General features: G+C 36.3%; 1 protein-coding gene and 1 long non-coding RNA gene across 5 annotated transcripts; one reads left to right on the forward strand and one right to left on the reverse strand.

Moving 5' to 3' along the window:
* Positions 1-3,300: 3,300 nt before the first annotated feature.
* On the reverse strand, positions 3,301-8,511 carry LOC26526532. Of its 4 annotated transcripts, none has more exons than XR_003408236.1 (4): positions 8,285-8,511; positions 5,110-5,346; positions 3,725-3,793; positions 3,301-3,660 (listed from the first exon to the last, which is right to left on the reverse strand). It is a non-coding gene; the product is annotated as an uncharacterized LOC26526532 (long non-coding RNA). The 4 variants fall into 4 exon arrangements; XR_003408238.1 differs by lacking the exon at positions 5,110-5,346 and having other exon boundaries at positions 3,301-3,390; positions 3,446-3,660; positions 8,285-8,500; XR_003408237.1 differs by lacking the exon at positions 5,110-5,346 and having other exon boundaries at positions 3,301-3,390; positions 3,451-3,660; positions 8,285-8,499.
* An 83-nt stretch (positions 8,512-8,594) lies between these two features.
* Positions 8,595-11,496, forward strand: LOC6541655 (probable protein phosphatase CG10417). Its single transcript, XM_001970804.3, has 5 exons — positions 8,595-8,960; positions 9,048-9,175; positions 9,233-10,207; positions 10,283-10,813; positions 10,869-11,496. The coding sequence occupies exons 2-5, from the start codon at positions 9,065-9,067 to the stop codon at positions 11,244-11,246; spliced, it is 1,995 nt and encodes a 664-aa protein (XP_001970840.1). The 5' UTR covers positions 8,595-8,960; positions 9,048-9,064; the 3' UTR covers positions 11,247-11,496.
* Positions 11,497-14,426: the final 2,930 nt, after the last annotated feature.

The following is a 14,426-nucleotide window of genomic DNA, read 5'->3' on the forward strand; positions in this document are numbered from 1 at the left end:
ATAGACAGGTCACAATCAACAGATTAATAAATAATAATTAATTATTAATTATTATTAATTAATAATGAATAATAAATCAACAACGTTACTAACACAATTTCAAAATACATTCAAAGCTCCAATGAAACAAAATAACCAACATGCCAATAGTTTAAAATATAAAATACAACTTATCAAAGAAGAAGTAACAAACATATTATATGCCATAACATGGGCAAAATCAAATACAGCAAATTCTTTTATTTTATCAGCAATAGAAACAGGTATAGTAGAACAAACTAAAAAAAAAACAGAATATTTTACAATATTGAAGAATTACTGGAATTTGCTGAAATAAAACTAGCCTCAAATGGTATAGATTTAATCTACATTATAAGTTTACCAACAATAAGCGAAGATTCCTGTAGGACAAAAGAAGTTAGAGCGGTCAAATAATACTAAACAATAGCCGACATTAAACATCAAAAACTAAACCCCTGTCAAAAACAACGAAAAAACAATTAGCAACTTAGATAATATACTAGACCTAAGAAACGATACTTGCATAACAGCGCTTCTTAAAATGGAGAAACCAGAATGCATCACAATTAATAACCAACATATCCCAGAGCATGAAGAATGTATGGATGAGAAAGTAGTAGAGTTGAGAGGATCATACGTTATCCAATACCGGAACTCTACGGTCAAGATCGGGAAATCTATATACAGATCAGAAGAAATCTTTGTGGCAGAACTAGGAACTAGAAGCTCCCCTCTTCCAACTAGTATCGTAGCAAAATTAAGTTGACAAGGTACTCTATCTGCAGATGATCAACGAGCTCAACATAAGTAACACACTCAGACTGAAGAAGCTAGGAGAATACATAAACATAGAACATTGAGCCTTACTCTGCTAACAGTTCTGCTACTAATCTTAACAGATTAGAATCCTAACGAGAAGACGCGAAGTAACTATCGCCAACCTGCCTCCCAATGCAACACATAATCAAGAGCCAGTCCTATTGTACGTAGCGACCGAGGACGTTCGCACTTAAAGGGGGAAAAGTTAAGGCCTGACATGTCAAGTCCCAACAACAACAACGCCACACGCGCAAGATAACAACAACAATATTGCCACACGCCCAGACATAGGGCGTTGTTGTTTTACATATTGATAAGCCCGGAATTCGCCAATCTAGCGCTTTCCCAAGTCAATAACCGTGGGACATGAAAAGTGCAACTTGTGCAGATAGCCACGTGAGCCGAGTCTGCACATTCCAAACCAGGTCACAGTGAGATCGATAAAGCACCATCGCTGTACATGTGACACCAAGACGTCAATAACCTGTGGGAAGTTATGCTGACGAGCCACCAAGCCACGATTGCCAAACGTGCAAATCTCTGGAGACCAATGAGCAAGACCAGCGCCGCGTCAGCGCAGCCAAAGAAGCCAATCACCAAACGCCACCTCGAAACTCCACAGCGAGGAATCACATTTCATCAACCGGCAGCCAATGCCGATCAGCGCGAAACACCTTCGGCGACAGCGACAACGACAACGACCAATGACATCGATGGAGCACAAAAACTCGGCAGAGAAGCAGCAGCGTCAGAATGACGCCTTAGGTCTGATATAAGTTAATAAAGAAATTATTGTTTAGTCTTAAAATAAATTAAAAACAATAAAAATTAGTGTTAAATAAAGAATAATTTTTTTTTGCACTTGTGTACCTTCAGTAACAAAATTCCTCGACAGCAAAATTTCCTCGCGAGAGTTCGAAAAAACAAAAGCAAATCTCAAAGGCTTTTTCTAGTAAAGTTTCGAACACAGAAGTCAAATCGAATTCTATCGTGGCTTTAAAAATCAACGCCGCCTATGCCCACAGTTCATATTTGTTGTTTTTTTTTTCGAAGTAGTTCAGAGCAGTGACCGAAAATGAGAGTGAGTGATGAGAGGAGACAAAATCAGAGTCAAGAAAAAAACGCTGTGTATAGACTTCTGAATACCGTTTTAATAATTGGTATTTACATATTTTAAGTCTATATTTAATTTATATTTGTTGATTGAAGGATGTTAAATTTTGTAAGAAATTAAACGGTCGCTATAGACAACGACAATGCGTCCGTGTTTAATTATGTGCGGAAATATCCTGCCACGCGCAAGTCAGAATTTTCGGTTTCGTTTGCTGTCACCCCTTTCTTTTTGCATTTGCATTCAATTGTAGAACCTGACAAGTGGTGTTTACAAAATTTTCAACGTGAAATATATTATATAAAACCGGTAAGTGTTTCGCATTGTTAAATTAGCATAGCTGATTGCATTCCAAACTACATGATTTTTCGAAGAGTCTATAAAATATATGTACATCATATGTAAAGCGCAAGATATGTGAAATGCTAAGAGGTAACATACATATAAAGAATGAAATATACAAAAAAAAAAACAATGGAATGTAATTATGATGTTGGTTTTATTATAATTATAAAATTATAAAAAATTAAAATTATAATTATTAATTAAAAACACGAAGCAGCTGGCGGAGACCAAGAAGCAGTTGGCAGAAACCACGAACCAGGTTGCAAGGATGACGGCCTTGTTGGAGGTTTTTTTTTAAGGGGAAGTCGAAGGGTGTGACTATGGAAGTGGGTTTCCCAGTCGCATCGGAAGAGAACCCTGTAGCTTCAGAACATAAACTCAGGGTCAAAGGAACGCTACGTAAGTAAAGTATTTATAGTCTAAGTAATCGTGAAATTGATTCTGTGTTCTTATTTTTTTCTTTCAGATGGAAGCAATATTTTAAAGCGTAACCATTGCCCAAGGTAATCAAGTGCGTTTTGACGGGATCGCTCTTGTGCGCCTACAACAACATATCCCAATTTCTTTTCCGATATCGTTGGTAGGTATATTTGTAATTTTACAGATATATTATTTAAATATATTTCTTTACAGATAGCATAAGCACATTAGAAGTCCAGCAGCCAGCGGAGAAGATCTTGGCCCACGCACTGGCATGTGTGAAAAACAATGTAAACAAAAAAAATGAAAAAATCAATGTAAATAAAGAAGTTTGAGTTTAGTTTTTATTTATTTTTTAAATTAATATACATTTTTTTTAGTTTTTTGTTTGCGTTATTTTTGACGCATTTAAGTGCGTGGGCCAGGCCTTGCTCCGCTGCCTGCTGCCCTTCCAACAAACTTATGCTGTCTGTAAAAAAAATATTTAAATAGTATATTTTCAAAATTACAAATATACATACCAATCAAAACAGAGAAGAACTTTGGAAATGCTTTTAAAGACTTTTTCCTGTTAAGACCGTATATGTTGTGCGCACACAAGATCTCTTCGGCCCCAACGCTCTTGATTGTTTTGGGCAATTGTTGCGCCTTAAGAGATCTGTTATTGCTTCACTCTGAAAAAAAAAATTAAAACAGAATCCATTTAACGATCATTTAGACTATAAATACTTTACTTAAGTCGTGTTATTTGGACCCTGATTTTTTAAGCCCTTTTTATCTCTAAAGCTAACAAGCCCTCATCCGAAGCGACTGGGAACGCCACATCCACAGCATAGCCGTCATCTTCGCAACTTGGTTTGTGGTCTCCGCCAGCTGCATTGCGTTTGCTTCCATATCGCTTTCCATGGCCCGAACACGTTGGCTGAGCTCGGCCAATTCTCCTTCTATTAAATAAAAATGCTATTAATATTAAAATTAAATCAATTAGATCTTATTAGGTTCATTTACCATCAGGAAGAAAACCATTTGGCTGAGCTTAGTGCTGGTAGTGGGCTTTGAAGACATCTAGAAAAATAACTATAAAAATTTTTATTATTTATTTTAATTTATATTTTAATTTATTTTTGTTGTGTATTTTTTTTTTGCTCGATTTATTTAAATAAAATTGTTCATGCTGCTCCATTTTTAAAACCGTTACTCGTAGAGTAAAAGGGCCGAAAAGTAGATTCGTTGAAAAGTTTTTAACAGGCAGAAGAAAACGTTTCCGACCATATAAAGTATATATATTCTTAATCAGGATTTATAGCCGAGTCGATCTGGCCATAACCGTCTGTCCGTCAGTGCGTCCGTCTGTCCGAATGAAGGCCTCGATCTCAGGAACTACAAAAGCTAGAATGTAGAGATTAAGCACGTAGCTTACAGAGACTTAGACGTTGACGTCCAAATGTTGCCACGCCCGCTTTAACGCCCACAAACAGCCAAAATCTGCTACGCCCACACTTGATATTTTTTTATTTTTCTATATATGGATCTTGTAAATTTCTATATATTGACAGAAAAACTTTTTGCCACGCCCACAAACCGCACAAAACAAAACGCCCACACTTTTAAATAATTTTGATGCCATTTTGTATTAAATTATTTTTTCCCTCAATTTCTACAATATACCAAAAAATTTGAAATTTATCGTTTGCACTTCCACTAACTGAGTAACGGGTATAGACAAGTATCCCGTTCAATAGCATACTTTATAGGCAACAGTTCAAGCCATCACTAGTTTGGCGCATTAACGATTTCATCTTGTAGTCATCCCCAGGACAAGTATCCCGATCAATAACATACTTTATAGGCAACACTAAACGCAACGAATCTAGTGTAAGCCTTTGCTCTTAGAGTAGAATGGCCCACAATAGTCCACTCCCGCATTATGAAATGCTTGATTAGGCTTCATTTTAAACAAGAGAGAATGGAGTCGAGTTCTCCGACTATCAGATAACCGTTACTCAGCTAGTTGATGTGCGAACGAGAAATTTCATAATTTTCTGGAATATCGATAAAAATTGCACAAAAAAAAATAAGAAAATAAAAAAATTAATATTTTTCAAAATTTTTGGTGTCACGCCCATGTGCGCTTTGTGGGCGTGGCAACATCATTTAAAAAACTTGCGCTGTGTCTACGTCTTTGAAATCTGCATGCCTAATCTCAACTTTGTAGCTTTTATAGTTCCTGAGATCTCGACGTTCATACGGACGTACAGACAGACGGAGGGGCAGACTGACATGGCCAATTCAACTCGGCTATTGTTATTGTTAACGCCTATTGGAAACGCCTGTTACTTACTTTTCAACGAATCTAATACCCGTTACCCGTAGAGTACTCTTTTTTTTCTCACCATCATAATGGATGTAATTGCTGCATGACTATGATCCTATAAAAGCCAACATAACATTACAACAGTTAAGGACGAATATCGAGCACTTGCAAACCATATACGATTGGACCAATGGAACAGTCTTGTCTTGCTGAGCAACCATTCCCAAGGAATGGGTAAATGCACAGTATGAATATCACAAGTGGGGTCAGTTAAAGAGCTTCCTGTTACAAGATTTTCCAAGCTTTGCAAACGCACCTGATGCTCAATGGGAATTAAAAAGGTAACGAAACGATTAGCGAGTATTTCTACATATTGCTGCCAATCAGAAGACGTGATAATATCCATAAACCATTTACTAGGATTTGGTGAATCGATAGTCTAATGAAAGGAGTCTATAAGCAAATTGTATCTTAAGGATGTTAACGTACGAATTTAAACTGTGCGCGATGGCACATTCTGTGATATAAGGATTCCAACTCAAGAATTAATGGGGCCTCGATAATGGTTGCAACTTTATAAAATGTATACTTCAATACAACGTTGACGTTAGTACATCCAAGCGCCACCAGGTGAGCGAGGTATTGAAATCGTATTCAAATTACTTTATAAAACTGGCACTACTATGAACATCGAGGTATAAACGACTAAGCCGAGTTTGGGACGTCATTACCAATTAGCGTTTGGCTATGCCAGCAAAACTCTCAATGCAGTCACGGTTAGAAAGCGATATAAAATGCCAATTCTGGAGACACGTTCTGGACAAGAATACCCGTTGAAGCCCCAGAACCAGAAAAGCTATGTTGATTTATTTACTAGATGTTGTTATTAATTCGTAGCGTTTTACGAAAGATGTCGCTAGCCAAATATTCATAGTCACACAGACAAATGTAAATACTCTCCTGGAAGCTACTGACATAGCGCATCTTCACCACTATATGACATTGCCTTATTGTGTTCATAGCTATTGTTTTGCAGTATCAAACATGTCGAAGTTTGTGTCTGAAAAATCGTTTTTGCGGGGAGTGTTATTTCATTATTTTAACATGAAGAAAAGTGCCGCGGAAAGTTATCTTTTTTTTAGTGGAAGTATACGGTGAATATGCTCTCGCTGAGCAAACATGCAGATTGCGCGGTTTAAAAGTGGGAAATTTTGAATTGGAAGACAAGGAACGTCCTGGACAACCGAAAAATCGAAGATGAAGATTTGGTGGCGTTGCTCGATGAAGACCCGTGCCAAACACTTCTGTAGTTGTCCACATCACTTGGAGTCGACTTTTCGACGGTCGGAAAACGCCTCAAAGCCATAGGAATGGTACAAAAATAGGGAACGTGGGTTCCATATGAATTGAAGCCAAGGGACATTCAACGGCATTTAACCACCTGTGAGATTCTTCTTCAACGGCAGATGAGGAAGGGATTTTTGCATCGAACAGTCACTGGCGACGAAAAGTGGGTACTCTATGACAATCCGAAACGCAGAAAATCGTGGGGCTTACCCGGTCATGCATCGACATCAGAAGATTTTACTGTGCATTTGGTGGGATGAACTGCGTTATTTATTATGAACTGCTTCAACCGGGTGAAACCATCACTGGTGACGTATACAGACGACAATTGATGCGTTTGAACGAAGCATTGCAGGAAAAGCGGGCACAATATAAAGATCGTCACGATAAAGTAATTTTGCTACATAACAATGAAAGACCCCATGTTGCGAAAGTCGTGAAAACTTATTTGGAAACGCTGAAATGGGAAGTTCTGCCCCACCCGCCATATTTACCGGACATTGGACAACTTATTTGGAAACGCTGAAATGGGAAGTTCTGCCCCACCTGCCATATTATCATTTGTTCCGATCCATGGCGCAGCACTGCGAAAACAACGACATGACCAAAAATTGGATCGATTCATTCATCGAATCGAAAGAATTTTTTCGACGCGGTATTCGAACTTTACCAGAAAGATGGCAAAAAGTTGTAGATAACGATGGCCAGTACTTTGAATAATGCTACTGTAATTATACCCTCATAATAAATCACGAAATTTTGCAAAAAATACCATAAAAAAACGATTGACGATGACCTGGTTTTGCTAAACGAGTTGGTACAGGAAATACGACCACTTTATATCCAGCAGACCAAAGCAAAGATTTTGGGTAATAAGACACATTCAAAAGAGATTAAGCTTGGAAAGTAAAATCTATACAGAGGTGGTCAAAAGTATTTACACAACGAGTTTTTTTTTTCAATGTGAATTCATTTGAAAAAAAGCTCGTTGTGTAAATACTCTTGACCACCTCTGTATGTATTAGTAACTACGAAAGACCACAGAACGAATTCCCATTCGGAATAGGGAAAAGCTAGATCAGACTATAATATCGCAACCAGTTTTAGCTTTTTAGGATGCATAATGACTTCACGAAGTTTACACGGATGCAAGCAGTAAGTGATCGTCGTAGTTTTACTACAGAAAACAATGGAAGTTTCATGTCTGTATTCTAATACAGCATAGCTTCTATTCAAGCTCTTACGGCGTTAGGGATTTCTGGTGGTAACTGACTGCAATGCTTTGGCTGCGGATTTGGCGGCCCCTAATATCAGGGGTGACTACGACTACAAGAGTTCGATTTTTAATGCTAACATCGACCAGCTGAACAAATGCCACATGTAAAATGAATTAAAAAACAACCAGTACTTTTTCCTGATGATCAGCAGTCCGGAGAAACCCACAAATTATATCCAGCCTTCGAAGGATCTTATTTCGTAACCAACGTTGTTAGCAACGACCAGTCGGATCATTTCATTCCTCAAAGGCGATACTACAACGCAGTATCGAATAACCACATGAAGCCTGTATCCCTGTTCAATTAATGAACATGAAGAAATTTAAGATACAAAGGTGTTCATAGTCCTGGACCTTTCCATGGAGAGGTTCTTTTATGTTCCAATTGAAGAGTCCAGTCGTCGCAATACTGCCACAATTATGAAAAATGGATTGTTGCAAACTATGGTGAATTATGTCATTAAAGAAAAACACATTGCAAGAAATGTATTGATTCAGAAGTTTGCATCGCAGCAGTCCAAAAAAGTATGTATGTTATGAGAATCCCGGTGGGATGTAAACGATGTTTCACACCATACACCCTTATTTGAACGAAAACTACATCGATCTCATGTTGATAGCAGAAACGCACCTCGCCAGCAGATATATGTTCGAAATACGGGTCAACAGCCGTAAGCAGTGACTTATTTACTTGTTTCTTTTAACGCATCACGAATTATTACAATAACTACACGTTCCACATCACGGTTCACGTTCTTCATCACCGATCATCCAGATGGCGGCACCAGAGTCCTAATTAGAGATCGCATTAAACACCATTTTCACACATGACTTCCAAAGGAAATAATGGAAACATCAAAACATGATAAATTAGTATATGGGAAAAACGTTTCTCCTCCGTGTTCCTTTTTCAACCATTCCGTTTTTGTCCCTAATCAGCCGTCGCCATATTAACGGATATAAGCGAAATGCGACAACATTTTATCTACATTTTCCCGCTATTCGATACATATATATATTTATATAGAAAACAGAAAATTTCCGATTTGATTATATACAAAGCGTGAAGATTTCGTAAATAAATTTAGCTCGATTTCATTGTTATTTATGTTAAAATATCTAGTTAGTTTCCCAAAGTCCATACTTCTTTTTACCTTGAGTTACATTTTAAGTAATCAACGTTAACTCAATTTTTTTTAAAACAAACTTATAATGAACTAGTGTTTGTAACAACGAAATAAAATCTACCGTAAATGTATGCAAGTACCGCCTAAACTGAGAAATTTATGATCATAACGCTTCGCTTGGTAAGGATCGATATTTTACCGCTAATTCTGTGATAAAGGACGAAGCGTGACAATTGAGTTATTAACCGCTTATAATAATTTGAAAAGGTTTTAAGTTGTACAATATGGGTGCCTATTTGTCCCATCCAAAAACGGATAAAACTTCCACTGATCAGTTTAATGACTTGCTAGCCGTTGGAGCTAGCTCTATGCAGGGATGGCGGAACAGCCAAGAGGTAAATTAAGATGTGATTCCTGTCATAATGGTGTATTAAGATTTTGTCATGTTTTAGGATGCACATAACTCTATTTTAAATTTTGACAACAATACATCGTTTTTTGCCGTGTATGATGGACACGGTGGAGCTGAGGTAGCGCAATATTGTGCTGACAAGTTACCAGAATTTCTTAAAAACCTTGAATCCTATAAAGATGGACAATTTGAAGTGGCACTCAAGGAAGCATTTCTGGGATTTGACAAAACACTACTTAATCCATCAATAGTCGGTATACTAAAAATATTGGCTGGAGAACATAACTTCATTGATGCTGAAGCGGAAGATTACGAAGACGAAGATTTAGCTGAATTGCAAGAGGAAAGCAATTTGCCCCTAAATAAAGTTTTGGAAAAATACAAAGGACTTCCGCAAAGAGAAAATTTGGATTTTAAGAATTCTGATCACAAAGAACATTTTGAAATGCACTCTTCATATTTTCGCGGGCGCCGAGCTGCAGCGTTAGCTGCCGAAGCTACTAATAAAGCTGTAATGGACCCCTCTGCAAAGCCAGATGGTTCTTCCACTTCCGCAGCAGCGGCTGCAGCTGCGCTATCCGCCGATGGTGTAGTTAATGCTCATTATCCGAGCAATGTAGTAAATCCTATGGTTGGGACGGCTAGTAATAACGCTAGCAGTATCAACAATTCATCCGCCAATAACGCTGCTTTAAAAGATGATTTCAGTAATGACCAAAATGAGGGATCGAATGGAACAGATTTTAAGCAAACGTTGGTGACTTCTAATAATAGTAAATTATTCGCGATTGGTTCTAACGACATGACCGAATTACATCAATCTGGAACATCCTCGAAAAACGAGGTCACAAACTCAACTACCAGCGAAGAATCTGAAAAGAATATAAACAGCTCCCAAGAGGATGAGTTCACAGACGATGATGCGGACTATGAAGAAAATGACATTGTCAAGAGTCCTAATACTTCATCCGAAAGCTCTGACTGCACAGAAAATGATGATGAGGGTGACGAAGATGTAAGTTATTAGAACCCTAACATAATATAATTAGCTAAGCAATACATACTTAAAATAAAACTAACTTTTCCGCAGGGTAATGAGGATAGTGACGAAGAAGAGACTGATGAAGATCAGATGGCTAATGACAATTTTTGCGCAAATATGATTGAGGAACCTGGAAAGGATAGTGGATGCACTGCAGTTGTATGTTTGTTGCAAGGTCGGGACCTTTACGTGGCAAACGCAGGGGATTCGCGATGTGTTATTTCACGCAGTGGGCAGGCTATTGAAATGAGTATCGACCACAAGCCCGAAGATGAGGAAGAAGCCTCGCGCATAATAAAGGCAGGAGGTCGTGTCACACTTGATGGACGCGTAAATGGTGGCCTCAATTTGTCTCGTGCCCTTGGAGACCATGCCTATAAAACGAATGTAAGCCTTCCAGCTGAGGAACAAATGATATCTGCCCTACCTGACATCAAGAAGCTAATTATCACCCCAGAGGACGAGTTTATGGTACTGGCCTGTGATGGTATATGGAATTATATGTCCAGTGAGGAAGTCGTAGAGTTTGTACGTTGCAGATTACAAGGTAATAAGAAATTGTCAACGATTTGCGAAGAGGTAAATATATATACTGTTAACATATATATGTGTTAATAACCCTTGAAAACTTTAGCTTTTTGATAACTGTTTAGCTCCGAATACAATGGGTGATGGAACTGGATGCGACAACATGACTACTGTAATCGTTCAGTTTAAGAAAAAGTTGCAAGAGCTACAGTCTGCCATTCAACCAAATCAAACTGAAGATAAGTTACTTAAGACATCTGATAATGTTTCAGATAGTATAATTGAACACAGTGCGCCCAAGAGATGTGCGTCACCAAATGTGGCTTCTGAAGACGCAATACATGAAATAAACAACTCTAAACGATTAAAAACTGAACTGGAACCTGCAAACACTATAGGCAGATCCCCATCCCCAAACAGTCAGAATGAAAACCCTGGCAAGAAGGCCATTAAGGAAGTTACTATTATTGTTTCTTCATCCTAATTTACTTGACATTCGAAAGTGCACTCATCTTAATTCACATTTAATCGTAACATGCATTTTAATTGTAGACATATAAGCTTATAGAATGAAGTGCGGAAAACTGTGCCACATTTCGTAATGATATCGATGACACGTTTATGCAAACAAATATTCTTTCATAATTATATTTTAAGAAATATGTTTATATTTCTTTCTCGTAAATTGCTAACTAAAAACGCAATGAAATAAATCTTTTATTTATAAAGCAAAAGTGTTCTTTAAAATTATTATTATGTTCTACTTTTATTAAAAAAAAAAATATGATTATTACCTAAAGGTATTAAATTTGCTAACATGAGTCAAGCTAAAATATTTATTCATTGTGGACATTTTGAATATTATGAATTTTTTGAGGTGGTGAAACTTCCCTTTGACAAAAATAAATTCCCTTTCTAGGGGGGAGGTCCTTTACTAAACCGACGACTGCCTTAAGCTTAAACGTTAGCGTTAATGAAGTCCGAAAGCCCCAAGGGAGCTTATGTATGTTTTGGATACTGCAGTTTACAACTTTGGGGTTGTAAACCAATTCAATGCATCCTAAACCTAAAAGCCATAAATACATCTGTTGGGCAGGGCTGCTCCAAAAATTCGACGTCTTGTAAGGAATATTAAATAAATTGATATTCCAAATCGGAATGACTTTTTCTTTAAACAGAATTAATTTATTTTTGTATCACAGAAAAATAACAAAATCGGAAAAGTCCAAACCAGTTATTCACCTCCGTGAAGTTTTTTTTTTAAGTTAATAGAGCAATAAAAGGAAATTTTTATCCTATGTAAAGGTATCGAAAGCGAGTATGTAGAAATTGATACAGAGCCATACAATAGTATGTGAAGATGCGTACCCCCATAAGATTTAACGATATTTTATTCAAAAGTGAGAGAGGTCTTTATAGAATCAGTCGCATAAATCGACAGCTGGGGCATGATGCAACTATTTTAAAAGATCCTTCGTGCGTTTTTGCATAACTAAACTAATTTTAATTATAAATATCTTCGACTTAAATAGGTGAAATGAGAATCGCATCTTAAAGTAAATGGCTACCTTCTCTTACATACTTTTTTAACGAATTTTTCAACCCGAAAATCTAATATTTTCGTTGGATATAGTTTTGCATAAGGTTTATCCCTCCATGAAATGCTTTCATGTGAGAATTTTTTATTAATAAGCTTGTTAAGTAACATTTTTCTAAAATGATTGGATGTTTAACTTCAAATTCTGCATTAGAGTTTTGAAATCTTCCTCCCACTCTTAGTACCCCATTTCTGTCTAAAAATGGATTTAGTGACAATATTTTATTAATAAAGTACTTTAGCATAGACTACTGCTACATATGCTTTTTTGGAGGCGTCAACAAATCCATGGATCTTCATGGTCGATTAATTATTTGAATTAATCCATCTTGGGATTCTGATACTTTCTGAAAATAATAAATGTTCTTTGTATTTTTCACAATCATTTTTATCTTTAGTTGATAATTCTTGATCCAAATCATTTTTATTTTTCCAAAGGTTTTGAATGAAAAGTTTTCCTAAAATAGTAACTGGTGCCAACCATCCTAACGGATAGTTGATGACACTACCTGTTTGTTCGTGTGTTTTGATTCTGTGCAATTTAGTTTAAACCTAAATAAATCATTTTGAGCTTCCCATTTAAGTCCTAAAGTTTTGAATCCTACCTTATGTAATTGTTGTGAAATGAACTTTATTAATTTATTGGCTTCTTCTACCGAATCAGCTCCAGTCATCATTCCAGAAATCATTCCTAATTATTTTACTTAGAGTTTTATTTTCACATTTATCTGCAATATCTACCAGAACTCTGGTAGTCAAATATGGTGCAGAGGAAGTTCCGTAAGTGAACTTAGTTAATTTATAATTTTTATTATTTTCTTCTTGAGAATTTCTCCAGAAAATATATTGATATTTTTGATCATTATTTATTTTTATTTGACGGTACATTTTTTCGTTATCCGCTGAGACGACAAATTCCCATTTTCTCCTTTTGACAATGATGTCAAAAATATCTTTTTGAACTCGTGGTTCAACCCACATTATGTCGTTCAAACTTTTGATATCTGTAGTTTTTGCTGAAGCATCAAAAACTAGTCTTAATTTGGTCGTCAGGATTGAGTCGCGAATCACAGCCTGGTGTGGTAAGAAATATGTTCCTTCATCCTGCATTGCAACCATATGGTTTCTATATATTTTTTCACGAATTTAGTACAGTCAACCTTAAGTTTTTTTTTATTTCTTTTTAACTTTTTCTCCAAATTCATATATTCATATTCAAATTCCTTGAATCTGAATCTTTGTTTGTAGTTTTAGTGAATTTTTTTCACGTCTTTAAGACTCGATATCATTTCCGTCTTCCTCTTAAATTTTCCAATATCGATCTATATCTTTTAATTCCTCGTTGTTGATACAGTTGTTTCCTTTCCTTTTGATCTTTTACATCCAGAAACAATCCGCTAATTTTTTTTCTGTCCCAGGAGCCCATCTATTCTTATCACTCCATTCTGCAGAATGTGGGTGTATAGTTAGCCCCAATGATGATATCAATATGACCTGGCCTATTAAATTCGGGGTCAGCTAACTTATAGCTTTTCCATTTTTCTTTATCATCATAAATTTTGCTGACTGGAAGAAACTTCGTTAATTTTACTTAATTTTTAGGATAATTTTTAATTAAAATTATTGTTTTGTGTTTGAAAAAAAAATTATTGTTTTGTACTTTCCTGTGGAAGATACCCCACTTATTTCTGATTGAGATATAATTCTTTTTAATTTTGGAATCTTCCGAAATAATAGTGTTTTGTGACCCACTGTCAATCAAAGTACTGCCCCTATAAATAAAAATGTGATCCAAATGTTAACACAGGAAGCAAGTAAGGCCAAAATCACGATCGTGAGAATGTCACCGTCAGCCAAAACTTGTAGCTAAACAAAGATAGCATATGAACCAGAAAGCTGGCACGGCTTAGTTATAGTTATAACCTAATTATAGTTATAATTATACTATAGTTATAGTAATAACGGTTGGTTAGTTATAACCTCCTCCATCACTTTACTAGTGGACATATTCATTTTATTTAGATTTTTTTTAGATGCCTTTAGCCTTCTGAGATATACTTTTATTTT

Source organism: Drosophila erecta, unplaced genomic scaffold, assembly GCF_003286155.1.
Source record: "Drosophila erecta strain 14021-0224.00,06,07 unplaced genomic scaffold, DereRS2 tig00000307-arrow-arrow-pilon, whole genome shotgun sequence".
In the NCBI taxonomy this organism is placed as follows: Eukaryota; Metazoa; Arthropoda; class Insecta; order Diptera; family Drosophilidae; genus Drosophila; species Drosophila erecta.

What these genes read in the sequence shown, in the direction of transcription:
- LOC6541655 (XM_001970804.3), top strand. Translation starts at nt 9,065, where the DNA reads ATGGGTGCCTATTTGTCCCATCCAAAAACGGATAAAACTTCCACTGAT. An exon ending in GATGGCGGAACAGCCAAGAG is followed by an intron (nt 9,176 to 9,232) that starts GTAAATTAAGAT and finishes GTCATGTTTTAG; the next exon opens with GATGCACATAACTCTATTTT. An exon ending in TGTCAACGATTTGCGAAGAG is followed by an intron (nt 10,814 to 10,868) that starts GTAAATATATAT and finishes TGAAAACTTTAG; the next exon opens with CTTTTTGATAACTGTTTAGC.